The 18,723-nt window shown below is 38.7% G+C and overlaps 1 protein-coding gene and 1 long non-coding RNA gene across 2 annotated transcripts; both read left to right on the forward strand.

The window, feature by feature from the left end:
* The first annotated feature begins 212 nt into the window (after positions 1 to 212).
* LOC138375085 (uncharacterized) lies at positions 213 to 2,493 on the forward strand. Its single transcript, XR_011231412.1, has 3 exons — positions 213 to 238; positions 742 to 1,044; positions 2,476 to 2,493. It is a non-coding gene; the product is annotated as an uncharacterized lncRNA (long non-coding RNA).
* A 4,478-nt stretch (positions 2,494 to 6,971) lies between these two features.
* On the forward strand, positions 6,972 to 17,006 carry ZNF45 (zinc finger protein 45). The gene is made up of 5 exons (XM_069457440.1): positions 6,972 to 7,128; positions 8,838 to 8,884; positions 10,320 to 10,446; positions 11,050 to 11,145; positions 15,057 to 17,006. The coding sequence occupies exons 1-5, from the start codon at positions 7,122 to 7,124 to the stop codon at positions 16,874 to 16,876; spliced, it is 2,097 nt and encodes a 698-aa protein (XP_069313541.1). The 5' UTR covers positions 6,972 to 7,121; the 3' UTR covers positions 16,877 to 17,006.
* The last annotated feature ends 1,717 nt before the right edge of the window (positions 17,007 to 18,723 follow it).

Here is an 18,723-nt window from a genome sequence, read left to right on the forward strand (position 1 = left end):
TGTTTGCTGGCATTTCGGCTACCTGAAGGCTGGAAGGTGAAGCCCGCTCTACTCGGGGATTCTGGGAAATACGAGTCTGGCCCTGAGAGCTGGAGCCGGCAGTTCCGCCCTGGAGGGGCGGGGCAGTGGCCTCTGTGCTCCTCGGGGATCCTGGGAAGTGTAGTTCCCGAGCTCCCCGTAGTCCGAGGCACTTCCGCTGCGGGAGGTTGTGAGCACGGCCTCTGTTCCTCTGAGACAGGTGAGTGAGCCTCGTGACCCCGCGACCACTTTTAACTTTTATGGCCTGGTCGTAGGGTCCGCGGGGCCCACGGGATCGCCGGGAAGAGAATCCGCGGCCGGCGGCAGAAGGCGGGGTTGAGGGGCCGGGGCGGCTGCTTACCTCTCCCTCTCTGGAGCCTGTGCGCTTGGGGCGGTTCGCGCGTCCCCAGGTTGGAAATGGACCTGGATGGGGCAGTGTCTGAGGGTGTCCCCGGCTCTCCATTGCCCAACGCGCCTTCCCCCACCTTCCACACGCTCTGTCAGTTCCTAGCGATACAACGTTGGGTGAGCACTTCATCTTTCTGTTCCCTAATGTCCTCTTCTCTAAAAGGGAATATTAACGAGTTCCTACCTTATACAGTGTTTTGAGAATTAGTGATACACTACACGTAAAGTATTTATAAAACAGTGCAGGCATGTGGCAACGTGTTGGCTGTTAATATTGTGACTATCCTAATGACCTGAAAAGTATTCCCTTCACAGGAAGCTCCTCGAAGTATGACTGGCTCTTCTTTCTGCTCTCTGCGGTAAAGGAGGCTGTTCCTGGACTACTTCTGACCTGTTTTCCAAGAAAGAATGCGTCACTCACAGATGGAGTCTAGGGCTATCCTCTGTGGATTTTCCAGAACCACAGACAAGATCTCCCAGCCTCCTTTCTTTCCTCTGCCCTGACTCCTGAAAGAATGCTGCAGAGAGGAGGAGAGAGTGAAGTCTAGGCTCCTGGCACCAGAGCCCCTGTTACAGGACTTAGCAGTCACCTTTCTTTTCTGTTACAAGTGGGAGAAGGTATTTCATTCATTAGCAAATGTTTCTGCTACCGAAGTGTTCGATTATTGTTGAATAATTGGGAAAATATGTAACATGAGTAATAATCGTAATAGTTAAACATGGAGTGCTAAGTGTCTTTGTAAGGACTTTATAAAAATAAACACCTTTAACCTTCACAAATGCCCTGTGATGTGGGTACTATACACCTATTTTGTAGATGTGGAAATGGAAACAAAGAGAGCCTAAGTTACTTACACTATGTCACAGTGCTAGTTAAGAACAGTGAGATTTGTGTCTAGGGCTTGTGTTCCTTATATCTTTGGATATCCTTGGTCCCATAGTTTGGAATCCTAAAACTGATATTAGGAAATAAAATAGAAAAAGCAAGCCATATAAATACTCAACCATAAGAAACTGGCTGCAGAGGAGTCATGTGGGATCAAGATGGGGAGAGAGGTTGGAATTTTATTGTAGAGGATTTTGAAAGCAAGGTTAATGAGTTTGGACTTGTTTATAAAATTTTGAAATAATTCTCATTTAACTTGATTTTAAAACAATATTTATAGTTAATATTCTTAGAAATGCGTGCTCATTTACAAAATTCAGAAAATACAGAAATATGTATAAAATTATAAATTACCTTAATATGAAGATAGAGATAATTTTTATATTAGCATTATAATGCATTTCTGTTTAGCAGCTTTTAACATGTATTTGTGTTTTATGAAATTGTTGTCACACTATGCACAGTGGGTTTTTACACTCTTAGTTCTTTACTATGGAAATTTCCAAACATACCCGAAGTATAATATAATGAACTCCTATGTAACAACCACCCTGCTTTGAGCCTTGCTAATCTTGCTTCTCCACCTCCCCATGCACATTTTTTTCCTTTGAATATTTTAAAGCAAACCCAGAGATTGAGTCAGTAGGACTTAAAATTTAATTATTATAAATTGTTTATATATGAAGGCTAAGGGAGGGGAGTTTGTGTTCTTTTGCTATGGCTGCAGTAATAAAATACCACCGACTGGGTGGCTTAAACAGCAGAAATTTATTTTTTCACAAGGTAGAAGTCCAAGATCAAGGTATCAGCAGGTTTTGTTTCTTCTAAGGCCTTTCTCCTGTGTGTGTGCAAGCTTTCCTTTTGTCCCTCTGTATGTTAACTTAATCACCTCTTTAAAGGCTCTGTCTCCAAATACAGTCACATTTTGAGGGTTAGGACTTTAACATATGAACTTTGAGTTGGGGGGAAACAATTTAACCCATAACAGATATTAACAGTAACTCTAAGGTTTTCACTCTTGGCAACTAAGAGAATGATACTTAAGTGAGAAAACTAGAAAGAATTGCAGGTAGGAAAAGAAAGATGATGGATTTTCTTTACTCCTTTGGAGTCATGCTTGCCACTGGCATATAACTCTTAGTTTCTTATCTCTCTCCCATTAGACGGCAGGGACCTCTGTGTCACGGATATCATCATATTCTCAGAGTGCCGAGCAAAAGGTTGACAAAGAGGAGTTATTCACTGAGTAAGTATGATTCATGTAGCTGTCAAACAGGCAGCTGGAAATAAGATACTGCAGTTTGGGATTAGAGAACAAAATAGGAGGACTATCCGTATTCCTTGTCCTTTATCTCACTTACTTTGGGTGGGCTGTAGAATCCATCAACTTTTTCAGAGTGTTCAAAAGTTGATACACAATTATGGATAATATTGTCATGATCTCGAACAAATTCCCTTACAGATAAATCAACTTTAAGATTCAATGTTTTTTTTATTTGCATTGTAATGGTGGTGATGAGAACAGCTGACATTTGTTGGGTGTTTCTTATGACTTGAAGAATTTCCAGTGCTTTACATAGACTACTTGATTTATTTTTCACAACAATCCTGTTCTTATTCTCATTTTAAAGATAAGAAACAAGCACAGACAAGTTAATTGAACAAATGACTTGGTGGCACAGTCAGCAAGGGGCAGAATCAGAATCAAGCCTCAGCAGCTAGAATGAAAACCTAACTCTGATGCTCAGTAACTGGATAACCTTGGGCAAGTTACTTAATCTTTGTGTGCCTCAGTTTTTTACCTAACAAGTAGGAATAATATCAATACCTACTTCCTAAGGTTTCTGTCAAGATTAAAAAGTATGTAAAGTGCTTGAAATAGTGCCTGGCACGTAGTCAGCCCTCTATTACAGACTAAAGCTGGCCGTTATCTTCTGTAGATGATTATGCAACATGAAAAATGCAACAAGTTACTGAAGGGGCAAAGGTATATTTTAAGTATTCTTCCCCACCTTCCACTTTTTCTTTTGATACTTCATCTCTATCATATATTTGATAAAAAATGAATTATTTATGATAAGGATTGTTTAAATCTATAACTAACACTAATTTTCTGTCTTTTGAACTAAATAAGTCCCTGGGGGATGATTGTATGGTCAATATTGCTTTGTTGAAAAGATCTGAACCTGTGCTATCCAATATGGTAGCCATTAACTATATGAGATTATTGAACTCCTGATATAAGTGTAAGATACAAGTGTAAGACACGACATTTCAAAGACCTAGTATGGAAAAAAAATGTAAAATATCGTAATAATTTTTATACTGATTACAAGTTGAAGTGATAATATTTTGGATATATTAGGTTAAAGGAAATACATTGTTAAAATTAAGCTCATTTGCTTCATTTTACCTTCTTAAATGTGGCTATGGGAAAATTTTAAATTACACAAATGGCATACATTGTATTTCTGTTGGACAGCACTGGTCTGAAGGAAAGCCTCCTTTTTCACTCTGACAATTACCTCCAGAGGCATTTACCAGTTATTCTGCTGCTCTTTCCTCTTAGGGAGAGCTCCAGGGGCATCATATAATGGAGAGGAGCCAGGAGCTGGTAACCAGGCCTAGTGCCAGGCCCAGCCCTGCCCCTGGCTTCCTGGGTGCCCTGGGGCAATTCCATTGACTCCTTGAGAGGCCATACAGAATAACGCAGTGGTTCTTGAACTGGCATCACATCAGAATCACCTGGGGAACTTGGTAAAAAATATAAAGATTCAGACCTTACACTATTTCAGTGAGCTTGAGCTTCTGTGTTCTTTATTAGTAATTCTGATATTGTTGTGATCACCTATTCGTCTCATTGGTGAAGGAGGATCCCCACCTGCTATAGTCTGAATGTCCCCCAAAATTCATATGTTGAAACTTAATCCCCATCGTGCTGGTATTAAGAAGTGGGGCCTTTTAGGAAGTGATTAAGCCTCATAAGTGAATTAATGCCCTTAAAAAGAGGCTTCTGAGAAAGAGTTCGCATCTTTTGCCATTTGAAGACACAGTCTTCCTCCCTTTTTCTTTGTCCTTCTGTCCCTTCTGCACTGTGAGCACACGGCAAGAAAGCCCTCACTAGACATACAACCTGCTGAAACCTTGAACTTGGACTTCCCAGACTTCAGAACTGTGAGAAATAAATTACCCAGCCTGTGGAATTTTGTTAAGCAGCATAAACGGACTAAGCCACCCCGCTGAATGGTATGAAGTGGCTGAACACACAAACCCTACACTCAGCCTACACAGTTAAGATTGGCAATAGTTTATTAGTCAACAGGGGAGGAGAACAGCGCACTCCATGCAGGGCCATGTGGGGGCTGCACTAGGAATAGATTGAACCAACAGGGGCTGTGGTAGGTTGATTTTGTAGTGACAGAGGGTAGGGTGATCCTTGGTTCCCAAAAGAGGATATGATTGGCTTGTTAGAATAATTTCAGAGGCTGGGATAGAGGTAAAACCTGTTGTGTTGAGGATCTGGTGGGGTACAGGTGGTCTGGCTGATGGGATTAATTGTGCCTAGGTCTTATTTATGAAGGCGGCTGAGTGACAACATGGAGAGGTTAATGCCATCGAAAGAAGGTATAGTTCCAGTGGAAATCATTATGGTTTGAATTGTGCTTTCCTGCCCATCTTTTTCTGCCTCTTGTTTGCCTTCACATCATAACATTTGTTCTCTGGCAGTTTTTTTCTTAGCAATTCTGCTTCCCTTTGGCTAATAGAGCTCAGTCATCCTCCAGGACTCAGATTAATCCACGTTAAGAACCCCCTGCATTCCAGTGTGGGATAGGAGCCCATTCCTGTGCTGCCACAAGACCCTGTGCATTACTCTGGCACTTAACCATTTGTAGCGCAATTGCTGGTTTCCTAATCACTTGACTGGGAGCATCTCGAGACTAGGGAATTGTATTAAATATCTTTTTTAGTAATGTTCCCATGGTGTCCATTGAATTAACAAACTTATTTATTTAATGAAGAAGTAATAAGTTAACCTGTCTGGTGCTAGTTATGCAGGCAATGAAATAGTTGTCATTGTCAATATTTTGATGGACATATTCTGTGGATTCTGTAACAGCAAACCATGTAGGCACTGACTTTGAGGAGGAGAAAGCACCTTCCTAAGATGATATTTAACAAAATCCCGAGACTCTTTTCCTTCCAAAGATGACCTTGATCTTGCTCAAGATCAGCAAATATTGTGAAAGACCTAGAGGAATAAATTGGAAATAAAACTCTCTCCAAATCCTTCCAACTGGGGTCAATCTCAGAATTACACAATTCAGAGAGACCTTAGACCAACTAGTTTAGTCTTTCCATATGCCTCTACCTGTCCAATGGTGAGTTCATTCATTCTTTCAGTCAGTTCTGTTGAGCAGTTACTCTGTTACAGGTGCTGTTCTAGGTGCTTGGGATATAAAGCTGCATAAGCGTTAATCACAAGACATGTAGTTGATTTACTAATTATCCCTTTCCCCCCAGAAGCAATAGAAAGATCCCCCTGCAAAACACTCTTACTGAGCAGAGGTTGCTGGGCAAATATAGAGTTAGAACAAAGTGAATTACAAATTCTAAAAGGCGATTTCTTCCAAGATTGGAAAGTTTTACATTGCCGTTTTCCATAGTTCTTCTGGCTGAAGTAGGTGGACTATCTAATAATAATTTACTAATAAATACATTAAACAGTAATTAAACTTACCTTTTAACTTGGGTATTTTACTCTCAATTCCTACTCTCCCTGGAATCAGAATCATACCCTGAGAGCTACAAGGAGAACTTGGTTGTTCACTGTACAGGGGCTCTCGGCTGAAGGGTTGAGTGGTATCTAGAATCCAACCCATGCTCTGCTCATCCAGTCATGTACAGCTGCAGCCACCCTGAGTGTCTTAGTTTGTGCTGCTATAACAAAAATACCATAGACTGGGTGGCTTAACCAACAAACATTTATTTCTCACAGTCCTGGAGGCTGGGAAGTCCAAGATTGAGTTGTCAGCAAATCCAGTGTCCGGTGAAGCCACTCGTTCTGGTTTGCATGTCCTGTCTTCTTGTATCCTCATATGGGAGCAAGAGAGAGAGAGAGCACCAACTCACTTTCTCTTCTTATAAGGACATCAATCCCCTCATGGGGGCTCGACTCTGATGACCTAATTATCTCCCAAAGGCCCTACCTCCCAGTAGCATCACATTAGGGCTTCCACACATGAATTTCAAGGGAATACAAACATTCAATCCATAGCACCAAGGAAGGGGCTCCTTGACTATTTCATGTAAAGCAGCCGTATGGGTTTATGGATAACTTATAATGATTGTTTAAGCTGTCAGACATTGTTCCAAATGTTTTATGTCTATTTAGTCACTTTGACCTTCCTATGAGGTTGGTATTATTACTCCCAATTTATAGACTTGACATTAAGGCACAAAGTACTAGCAAGTTGGAGATGCCAATATTCCAATACTGTTGGTCTGGTCTGTTCTCTTCTCCCTCCAGCAGCTCCTTTCGCTTCAGAGTACTCTCTCCATTTCTATGTCTTTTTTTTTTTTATCTCTAGCTCTTAAGCTGTCATTTCTCTTTCCATGAGTGCTTAGACTCCCATCTGCTTATTTTTGTCTTTAGAAGCAACAAAGAGACAAGATTTAGAGTACTGGCTCTGGTATGAAAGCTGGATTCAGGTACCACTCCTGCCTCTTGACTTCACCAAGCCTCAGCTTCCTCAGCTGTTAAATGGGCACAACGATTTTCACTATCATCATTTGCTGAGAACTTCCTAAAATGCCAGGTATTGCATAAAATCATTTATTTATTCCCCACAATAATCTTATGATTAAAATTCAGTTTTTATCTCCTTTTTATGTCTGAGGATAGGCACAGAGGTTTAGGTAGTTGGACCAAGGTTAGATGACTGGTACGACAGTAGCTTCTTCACAATTTTATGTTGAGTACCTTCATGAAACAATGTGCGCCAAGTGCTTCACAAGGTCCTAACATGTATGTATTCTTTATTTAATGTTAAACATTACCATTTTTGTTTTTACCATTACTCTGATTATTATAGCTTGTTAATTTCAATGACATACTGATTATCAAACTTATGGTTGCGTAAATCTTGCAGAGTGACAGGATTTTATTAAATTTTCTTTATCTCCATGATAGTCTTTTTAAGGCCCTACTGTTAACAAAGTAAATTTTGCGAAGTCTTATACCTTCTAAAAACCAGGCATTGATACAGTCAAATTCCTAGAGGCAAAGTGGTTACCAGGGACTAGGGGAGAGGGAATGGGGAATCATTGCTACAAGAGTTTCAGTTTGGGTTGATGAAAAAGTCCTGGGGATGGATAGTGGTAATGGTTGCATGACAAAGCAATGTACTTACTTAACTGTATACTTAAAGAATGATTAAAATGGTAAATTTTATGTTACATATTTTACCACCAAAAATAATCAGTCATCTATGTACAGTAGTTCCCACTTATTCACAGGGAATATGTTCCAGGGCCCCCAGTGGATGTCTGAAACCTGAGATAGTACTCAACCCTATATATACTATGTTGTTTCCTATACATACATACCTATGATAAAGTTTAATTTATAAATTAGGCACAGTAAGAGAATAACTAATAGTAAAGTAGAACAATTTTAAAAATATAACAATATATTATAATATAGTTATGTGTATGTGGTTTCTTTCTCTCTTTCTCAAAATATCTTATTGTACTATACTCACCTATTTTTGGATCGCAGTTGACCTCAGCTGAAACCATGGAAACCAAAACTACAGATAAGGGGGGGACTACTGTAATCTTAAATGTTATTGAAGAGGCATCAAGTTAAGTATGACAAACCAAGAGAGAATAGCGGATATTTCAGAGGTGATTTTCATATGACAGAGCAACATTCTCTAAAGGCTCATAGATAGAAACCATTTATGAGGGCAGTTTTTATGTTACTGAATATTACCTGCTTTTCTGCAGCTAAGAAATAAGGTACTCTGAAAGTGTTCTCTGAGCTTTCTCCCTACTCATTTAATTCTTACTACAATCCTACCAGATTATTAATTTTCTCATTGTTAATTTTTCCATTTTATGGTTGAACAATTGAGGCACGAAGATGTTAATAATTTGTTTGAGATTTCACAGCTAATAAATAGCAGTGCCACGAATCTAGACATTTGGCCCCAGAGATGACTCTCTTAACCTGCATACTTTACTATCAATTTCTACTCTTTCTGGAATCGTAGTTATACCTTGAAAGCCACAAGGAGAACTTGTGTTAAGGAAACCCTCTATCTGGTTGGGCAGGTCACTCTCTGCAGGTTCTCAGAGCCAAAGGGGTGAGTGTTGTCTGGAATTCAGTGTACACTCTGCTCATGAGGCCACCCTGAGGAAGGGACACTGTTGCTATTTCAAGTAAAACAGCCATATGGGTTATCAATATCCTTAGCCAAACTCTCATAGCTTTATTCCTCTTTCCCACATATGCCTTCCTAAGATTTGGCCTTTCCCCAGAAGGAGGAGGACAAAATGACCAAGTCCGAGGTGAGTTGGACTTCCCTTTCTAGGTTATAATTGTCCTCCATTTCTCAAAGACTACACAGATCTTGTTCTCTTTCTTGGGAAGAATTAAGGAGAAAAGTAGACATCTGAGAACCTCTTGTGTGCCAGGTGCTTGCTACTTTTTATTTTAGTGTAGTTTAATTTTTGTTGTTTTGTTTTATGACTTTATAATTTCATAAATAAGCATAAAATAGAAAAGTCTATAATAGAGGATAAAAGTCTCCCAGTTTTCTACTATTTCCCTTATAAAACAACTGTTTTTATTTTCCCATGTTCTTTTCCTCTTATGCATTTGTGACTATATTTGTAATTATTGTATAGGTAAAAATTTCAAATTCTGTCTTTTCTAATTAATATTATATGTCTTACATTTTTAATGGCTACATTATATTCCCTTGAATTGATGTACTTTGTGGTACGTGTGTGAGATAAGTTGTCTCTATTCAGGGACATGTAAGTATTAATAATTTAGAATTTTTATAACCATTTTCCCCAAAAAGGAATTTGAAGGAGTTTTGCTATTATTTATTCCTAATGTTAAGACAGAAATTGCTACTGAGAAAAAAAAATGTAGGAAAAAATACTCCAAACGTCTTAGGAACACTAAATTGAAAAAGCACTTTCGATATGTGGTGGTTTAAGTATTTTGTATGTAGAATATTCAAATATGACAGGATGCAACATGATGTAACTGATCAGAGAAAATATTAGATATTTTTACATAGGAAAGCTAGATTTTTCTTACCCATGCCTGAGTTATACCTTGTGCATGCTTATTTACTGATTTATATTTTTTAATTCATGTATTAATTTATTTTATCAAAGTAATAATGTACTTAGTTTTAAAAGTCCAGTAGTACAAGAGGACTTGCCAAGTGCTTTACTATTTTTACTGCATTTATTCCTCAGAACAACCTCATGAGGCAGTACTTGGTCTCATATGTATTTTAATTACTGATCAGATTTCCTAGGATTATTTTAATTACTGATCAGATTGCCTAGGATTTAAAAAAATTGGTTATGTTCAGTGCTGTCTATGGTATACTTATATTCTCTTAGGAGAAGGATAAGATAGGGACAAAATTGAAAAGAAAATCTGCAATTGTATATCATGATTTTGCTGTCGTATAGTCTTTGACATTGTAATTTTCACTTCTTGAAACTTATCCTAAGAAAATAGTTAGACAGGTGGGACAATATCTGTGTAAAAAATTGTTCTTTTCAGCACTTATTATGAAAAGGAAGAAACCAAAACAATGTACTTTATTTGGAATGTTTAACTATATTATAGTAAAGTTGACTGTGGTCTCAGAATCCAGAACCATTTCCTACACATCTTTTCCACTTTTCTCAGTGCTGTCTTTCTTTTAGCGGACCTTTGTTGCAAGATTTAGGTGCAGTTTGTTTGATGTTGTAGGACGCAGTGACATTCAAGGACGTGGCTGTGATCTTCACTGAGGAGGAGCTGGGGCTGCTGGACCTTGCCCAGAGGAAGCTGTACCGAGATGTCATGCTGGAGAATTTCAGGAACGTGGTCTCAGTGGGTGAGGACAGGCACTCTCCGGCTGAACATCAGCTCCCTCGGGTGTCTCTGTGTCCTTGGGTGTGCAGGGCTTTGGAGCTCTCGAACGGGTTTTCAGTTTTCTAATCATCATGTGACACAGATATGGAGTTTTTTAAAGCTGTCTTCCCGGCTAAATGTGTATTTTGTTAATGAACTATAAATTGACAGCATGACTACTCTACGGTTTGTCCTTTTTCAAATTGTGGTCATCTCCAATTAGTGGGTCATGATACACATTTAGTGAGTTGTACCACCATTTTTTAATGAAATAAAATAGGTTAAAAAATATCAGCCCTTGGCAAAAACTGCATATTGTAGCAAAATCTGCAGCCTATTGTCAAGAAGAGCGTGAGAGATAGTGGAGAGGGCACAATGAAAACACATTTTTCCAGGAATTTATTATACTTATGTCTGCATATCTTAGGTATTTGCATGAAATTTATTTCCTTCAATGGGTCATGATTAAAAGTTTGGAAAACACTAATTTTGATGTCCTGAAGAGGATGAAGTAAGAGCAGCAATTTTTAGTAATTTTGGCCTCTAATGTAGTAATTATAAATATATGTCCTTTCTTTTTCTACAGGGCACCCATCCTTCAAACCAGATGGTATTTCTCAGTTAGAGAGAGAAAAAAAGCTCTGGATAATGAAGACAGCTACCCAGAGTGATAACTCCTCAGGTGAGAGCTGTGCGGCTCTGGCGGTGGCCTAAGCCAATGCCTACTCTGTGCATTACTGCAGCATTCTTTGTACTGCTCTCACTCTTCAGTCTTGCTCTTTTATAGTTAATTCTCCACTTGAATTGATTCTTTTGAATGTTAGTCCTATCACATCATTCTCCGCACAGAACCTCCAATAGCCTCTTACTTGATTCAGAGTAAAATCCAGATGCTTTAAAGTGCTTATAATATCCCACATGTCTGTTCCTCCCTCTTCCCCTATCCCTCTGTAAATATGACCTGTGACTTTTCCCTCTTTATCAGTTCCATCCACACTGGCCAAGGATGCTCCTGCCTCATCATCCACTAATTTGGCTTCTTTCTATCAGGAGTGGGCTTTCACTCTGTCAATCCTTTAGGCCTCTCCCTTACTTCACTGAGGTCTCTTCTCAGATGTAACATCATAACTAAGGCTTCCCATGACACTCTGTTAATTATACCTTCTCCTTCCTTCATTCCCCCTTCCCTACCCTGTTTTATTTTGCATGTAAGCACTGACCACCACTTACCATATTAACATATATTTTTGTTTACTCTTTTATCTCACTACATTCACACTGGGGTGTAATCTCAGGACAGGAGAAATTTTTTCTGTTTGTTTATTGATACGGTCAGTCTATGGAAGAGACTTGGCAGAGTGCAGGTGTGCTGTAAATATTTATTGAATGAGTTAATAATGGTTACATGGACTTTTTTCCATTAAGTCACAGAGATGCTTAAAGATTGGTAAACAAAAAAGTGTGATGAAGGCATAGACCAGAACAGTTCTTTTTCCCTGATGAATGTCTAATCTAATTTTAATATATTTGATGCTTTTGGATATATGTAGATAGGTATCCATTAATCCACTATCTTAGTTTATTTAGGCTGCTGTAATAAAATACCTTAGACTGGGTGTCTTATAAACAGAAATTTTCTTCTTACCATTCTGGAGGCTGGGAAGTCCAAGTTCAAGGCACCAGCAGATGCAATTTCTGGTGAGGGCCCAGTTTCTGGTTCACAGATGGTGCCTTCTTGCTGTGTCCTCATATGGAAGGGACAAGGGATCTCTCTTGGGCCTCTTGTATAAGGGCACTGATCCCATTCATGAGGGTTCCACCCTCATGACCTAATCACCTCTCTATTGGGAGTTAGGATTTCAGCATATGAATTGCAGGGAGCACACATTGAGACCATAGCACCCCCACATCTAATGAAAGCTTAGCTTAGCTTTCCAGCTGTAATCAGATTGAATGTTTCCCCTGTGTGGTTTTCCTATAGCCTTTAGTAGTGAATCATACTCACTTGGTGAAGAACTACTTTTTAGAAAAGATTAATTCTCATAAGCCACTTTTTAGGCAGATCCCCTGTAAAAGAAAATAGCTATACTTTACATAAGGAAAGAAAAATCTTGAGTCTTTCCCTTTAAGGATGTTCCTTGTGACAGCTGTCTACCTCTTTCAAAGAGAGAGTTACAGCAAAGAATGTTACCTATCATTTTAGTCATCCATATTCAAAAATTCAGTGTACATGTCCATGCCTTTGTTTTCTAAAAACTTAGCCACTAAACAAATAAATGTTATAGGAGATAGCCATTAAATAAATGTTAAAGAAGGTAGATTTTAGACAGTTTTCCCTTCATTCTAACAAAGGCCTAACATATTTTCAATTAGAAACATATTAATAATTGAATGGGCAGAATTAGGAAATTACCCTCTTCAAATTGACACAACCTCAGGAAGACACAAAAAATCACATTTAAGTAATAACTTGCAAAATGTGTACAGAAACAACAAATTATGTAGGTATGAACTTAAGAGAAACACATTTATCTATTATATTTTCCAAGCTTCCATCACTAAAACATAACTTTCCATTTGAACAATTTAATTGTTGGATTGAGGAATTAATACCTTTCTTAATCATTTAGGCCAGTGGCTTTCAAACCTTTTTGAGTATGAGTCACAGTAAGAAATACATTTTATATCATAAACAATACATTCATGTACAAGGGCTGTAATATAGTCTCATTAACAATGGCTGGATACTTTCTGGACAGCCCTCATATGTGGAGAGAGAGAGAGTGTGTGTGTGTGTGTGTGTGTGTGGTCTTAATAGTCTTAAGCATTTATGCAGAGAGATGTCTTTACTGCTTACAAAGTATGTCTGATATTTTTCTACTCTGTTAATGCTTGTCATGGCTACTAAGTTTATTTCAAACTCACTAATGAGTCCCAGCCTTCACTTTGAAAACCAGTGGTCCATATAGGAAAATTTATCTATAATACACTCCCCAATTTTTATAGTCAACTTTCAGAGACAACATTATTCCTGAGTTGACTTCCATTTGAAAAAGGAAAAATTTCAAACAGAGATGGGGGGAAAGAACAAAACTTTCAGACACAATCAGTCCATAGGCCCCATGCCACTTTTATGCTTTGTGATTTTTTTTTCTCTCAAGTAATTCTTGCCATGATTTTGTGATCAGCGTGATTTTCTTAGCATCATCCACTTAGCTTAGCCCTATCTAGTGAAGGCTTTCACCTTCCCCATGATATACCCTGTAAAGCAGTTGGTGTTTCCCATCCCTTTGCTATTATGGATAGCTTATTTGAAAAAGCTCTTTTTATTTTGTAACTTGGCTCGAAGTCCCCCCAATGAAGTCAAATTGGGATTCATTTATTCAACATATTTATTAAACACTATGTGTCAGGCAGTGTTCTTGGAGTGGTGATAAAGTAGTGAACGATATAAAATGCTTGTCCTCTTGGATATATAAAGACACAAACAAAATGATAAAAGTCATACATAGTTAGTCAGAGGATAATAGGTGCTGTGTAAAAACAAAACAAGTGAATGGAAATCACCAAACAGATGTATGGTGGGCAGGGAGAATTTACTATTTGATATTTGGTAATAAAAGAGGACTCCCTGATAAGCATTATTTGAAAAGAGACCTGAATAAGAAGTAAGGAGCAAGCCCTGATGCTAACTGGTGGAACAAAGTTCCAAGGAGAACATGACTCTTCTTGTCCAGTGTTGACTTTGAGGTCTGTACTCTTGCCCTACTTATTTCCTCCTCACAAGTTCTTGCTCTGTTTTAAAAGATTAGATTCTAATTTTTTTACTTTTTTTGCTCCTGGAGGTTATAGAAGCTTTAATTGTGATCAGGTTTTAGAATATTTGTTACTACCATAATCTTCTTCTCCCAGTTGTTCTCATAGAGGATCTTTCCCAACAGGAGGTAAAGGACCACTGTCTGTTTATACTCAAACTTCAGCCACTTAGATCATGAGTTATTTTCTTTCCCAAACATCTGTCTTTCCAACCAGTACGGTGTCTCAAAGGTGCCTAATGTTGGAGTAAACTTCAAATGAAATCATCCAAGGCAAAGGTTTTTGACATTGCTAGGGGACATCTGATAATCTATCTGTAGGAGTACTACTAGACATTTTGAGCAGGTCCACTTTGTTCAGATGTCCATGCAGTAAGCAAAATTATGTGGAAGCTATTTATTAGATACTTGCTGCAGCAAAAGATGAGGACTTTAGTGAGGTGCAACTTCTTAGTAAAGATTTCCTAGGAAGTTTTTCCTTTTTGTTTTTTTTTTTTTTTTTTTAGTTTGTAGCCACCAATTTCTAACTTGTAGCTCACTTAGAAATTTAGAATGATTCTAAATGGGTTTCGTTAATGTGCAGTGAATGGGAGCCCAGTGGACTGCCTCTTGGTTTCTTGGGGCATGTAAATCAGATAACAAGATAACATGACAATGAAAAACAGAACCTTCTCGTGGTTCAAAAAAGCCTTAGGCTAATTGGCCTAAGTTTATAACCTTGACATCTCTGAACAAAGCATTCATATGCCCCATCTCCGAATTTTCTTTATCCTTTTAGGAGGCAAGAATCTAAATGAGATGGAGACTCTTCAAGAAATAGGATTAAGGTACCTGCCACATGAAGAGCTTTTCTGCTCACAAATCTGGCAACAAGTTACAAGGGAGTTAACCAGGTATCAAGATTCCATGGTAAATATTCAAGGAACTGGCTCTCAGTTGGAAAAACAAGGTGATGTACCCTGTAAAGATGAGGCATTCAGTAACCAGAATTCACATCTTCAAGCTCACCACAGAGTCCACACTGGTGGAAAACCCTACAAAGGGGAAGAGTGTGAGAAAAGTTTCACTTGGAGCTCTCATCTTCAAATTAACCAGAAAGCTCATGCAGGAGAGAAGTCCTACAAATGTGAAAAATGTGGTAATACTTTCCGTCGGTTTTCAAGTCTTCAAGCCCATCAGAAAGTCCACAGTAAAGAGAAATTATACAAATATGATGTATCTTGTAAAGGTTTCAGTCAGAGGTCACATGCTCACCATCATCAGAGAGTCCCCACTGGAGACAATTCATACAAATATGAGGAGTATGGAAGGAATATCAGGAAAAGCTCATGTTGTCAAGCTTCTCTGATAGTCCATACAGGAGGGAAACCCTATAAATGTGAGGAGTGTGGGGTAGGCTTCAGCCAGAGTTCGTATCTTCAAGTCCATCAGAGAGTCCACACTGGAAAGAAACCTTATAAATGTGAAGAGTGTGGGAGGAGCTTCAGTTGGCGTTCACGACTACAGGCTCATCAGCGAATCCACACTGGAGAGAAACCATACAAATGTGATGCATGTGGCAAGGGCTTTAGTTATAGCTCACATCTTAACATTCATTGTAGAATCCACACAGGAGAGAAACCCTATAAATGTGAGGAGTGTGGGAAAGGCTTCATTGTGGGCTCACACCTTCAAGCCCATCAGATAAGCCACACTGGAGAGAAACCATACAAATGCGAGGAGTGTGGGAAGGGCTTCTGCCGGGCCTCAAATCTTCTGGACCATCAAAGAGGCCATACTGGAGAGAAACCATATCAATGTGATGCTTGTGGTAAGGGCTTTAGTCGTAGCTCAGATTTTAACATTCATGTTAGAGTCCATACAGGAGAAAAACCCTATAAATGTGAGGAGTGTGGTAAGGGCTTCAGTCAGGCCTCAAATCTTCTGGCTCATCAAAGAGGCCACACTGGAGAGAAACCATACAAATGTGGTACATGTGGGAAGGGCTTTAGTCGGAGTTCAGATCTTAATGTTCACTGTAGAATTCACACAGGAGAGAAACCCTATAAATGTGAGAAGTGTGGTAAGGCCTTCAGTCAATTCTCAAGTCTTCAAGTACATCAGAGAGTCCACACTGGAGAAAAACCATATCAGTGTGCAGAGTGTGGGAAGGGCTTCAGCGTAGGTTCACAGCTTCAAGCCCATCAGAGGTGCCACACTGGAGAGAAACCATACCAATGTGAGGAGTGTGGGAAGGGCTTCTGTCGGGCCTCAAATTTTCTGGCTCATCGTGGAGTCCACACAGGAGAAAAACCATACCGATGTGACGTGTGTGGTAAACGCTTCAGACAGAGATCCTACCTTCAAGCCCACCAGAGGGTCCACACAGGAGAGAGACCATACAAATGTGAGGAATGTGGGAAGGTGTTCAGTTGGAGCTCATACCTTCAAGCCCATCAGAGAGTTCACACTGGAGAAAAACCATACAAATGTGAGGACTGTGGGAAGAGCTTCAGCTGGAGCTCAAGTCTTATCGTTCATCAGAAAGCCCATGCTGATGATGAAAGTGAGAAGAACTTTCCTTCATCAGAGGATTCACACAAGAAAGAAGCTCTATAAAATTATGTTTTAATATCTCAAATGGCTGCTTAAATATTCCAATTATCAGAGCCATCATAGGAGACAAAACATTTGTTTCATAAAAGAGTCAGTATTTCAGCTGGAGCTCCACATGTCACTGTGGTTAGGAGACCACACAGCAGAGAAGCCTCATGAGAGTGGAGACATACAGACTTCATTCAGAACCTTGACACTTAGCAGATACATGCAGCTGAGAGGCTCAGGAAGGATGATTCCGATCTGGAGTTAACCAAAAGTACTATGATGGAGATGCCAAACTCTATTCTACTAAAATATAAGCTCCAAAAAGAGAGAGACTTTATTGACTGCCAAATCTACTCTGCCTTTTCAGTGCCTAATATATTGTAAGTTTTTAGTAATATATGAATTACTGTCATGTTTGAAATTTTTATTCAGTTTCTAAAAGTTTCTATAAAATTGTACTCAAGAGGAATTCTGCTAGGCTTGGAGGACATCGAAGTTAGTCATATGAGCTAATTTTCCCTTTCCTGCAGGCCCTGTGGACTAGTATTTATCAAACTGAAGGTTGCAACCCATTAGTGGTTCCAGAAATCAGTTCTGTGGCTTGTGACTAGCATTTTCGTATGCTAACAGTACTTTCATTGAGGTATTATTCGCATGCAGTAACATGCATACATCTCAAATTTATGGCTTCATGAATTTGGACAAATGTATACACTTACTGTAATCATTACCAAGATCAGTATATACAATATTTTGATTAAACCAAAACAATTTCTTGTGCCCATTCCTAGCCAGTCCCACCTCTAGTGCCAAGTATTATGATTTCTATGCCATAAATTAATTAGGTCTGTTCCTGGGCTTCATATAGATTTAGTATGTACTCTTTTGTGTCTGGATTCTTAGGATCAAATATATGATCATCTCAATAGACTCAGAGAAAGCATTTGATAAAATTCAACATCTATTCATGGTGAAAAAAATTTCTCAAGGTAAAAGGCATGTATGAACATCCCATAAGCTAACACTTTTCATAGTTAAAGAATAATTTATATAGTGTTAAATTGACTCTTAAGTGTATCATGAGTTTTGGCAAATGCTTCCTATCATACAGCTGCCATCACCACAATCAAGACATTAAACAGTTCTACCACTCCCTGCCCTAAAATTCCCTTGTTCTGTGTAGTCACCTCCTCTCCCCATCGCCAGCCCTTGGCAACCACTGACCCATTTTCTGTTTATATAGTTTATCTTTTCCAAGATGTTGTATAAATGGAATCCTACAGTATGTACCCTTTTGAGTCTGGCTTATTTCACTTATTTTAATGCTTCTGAGATTCATCCACCCTGTATATATCAGTACAGTAGTCACTTTTTATTGCTCACTAGTATTCTGTTGTGTGGATGTACCTCAATTTGCTTTTCCAATTTATCACTTGAAGAATGTTTGGGTTTCCAGGTCTTAGCAATAATGAAGGAAGCAGGTATAAGCAGTGCATAGGTTTCTGTATTGGCATAAATTTTGTTTTGTCTTAGTAAATACCTAAGAGTGGAATTGCTGGATTGTATGGTAAGAGTATATTTAACTATGAAAAAGTGACAAACTTCTAACAAGGTAACTACCATTTTGCATTCCCACCACCAATGTATGAAAGTGCCAGTTTCTTATCCTTACCCAGGTGTCAGGTTTTTTTGTTTTGTTTTTGTTTTTGTTTTTTTTGTTATTAGCATTTCAAAGGTTTATAATGTTATCTCATTTTTGTTTTAATTTACATTTCCCTAATAACTATGTTAAACATTTACATATACTTGTTTGATATCCATATACCTATTTTCTTTGGTGAACTGTGTCCACATCTTTTGCC

The sequence above is a fragment of the Eulemur rufifrons genome, chromosome 24, assembly GCF_041146395.1.
Source record: "Eulemur rufifrons isolate Redbay chromosome 24, OSU_ERuf_1, whole genome shotgun sequence".
NCBI lineage: Eukaryota > Metazoa > Chordata > Mammalia > Primates > Lemuridae > Eulemur > Eulemur rufifrons.

Excerpts from the sequence above, each read along its gene's own strand:
- ZNF45 (XM_069457440.1), top strand. Across the intron at positions 10,447-11,049 it reads CAGGAACGTGGTCTCAGTGG|GGCACCCATCCTTCAAACCA; the intron begins GTGAGGACAGGC and ends CTTTTTCTACAG. Across the intron at positions 11,146-15,056 it reads CCAGAGTGATAACTCCTCAG|GAGGCAAGAATCTAAATGAG; the intron begins GTGAGAGCTGTG and ends TTATCCTTTTAG.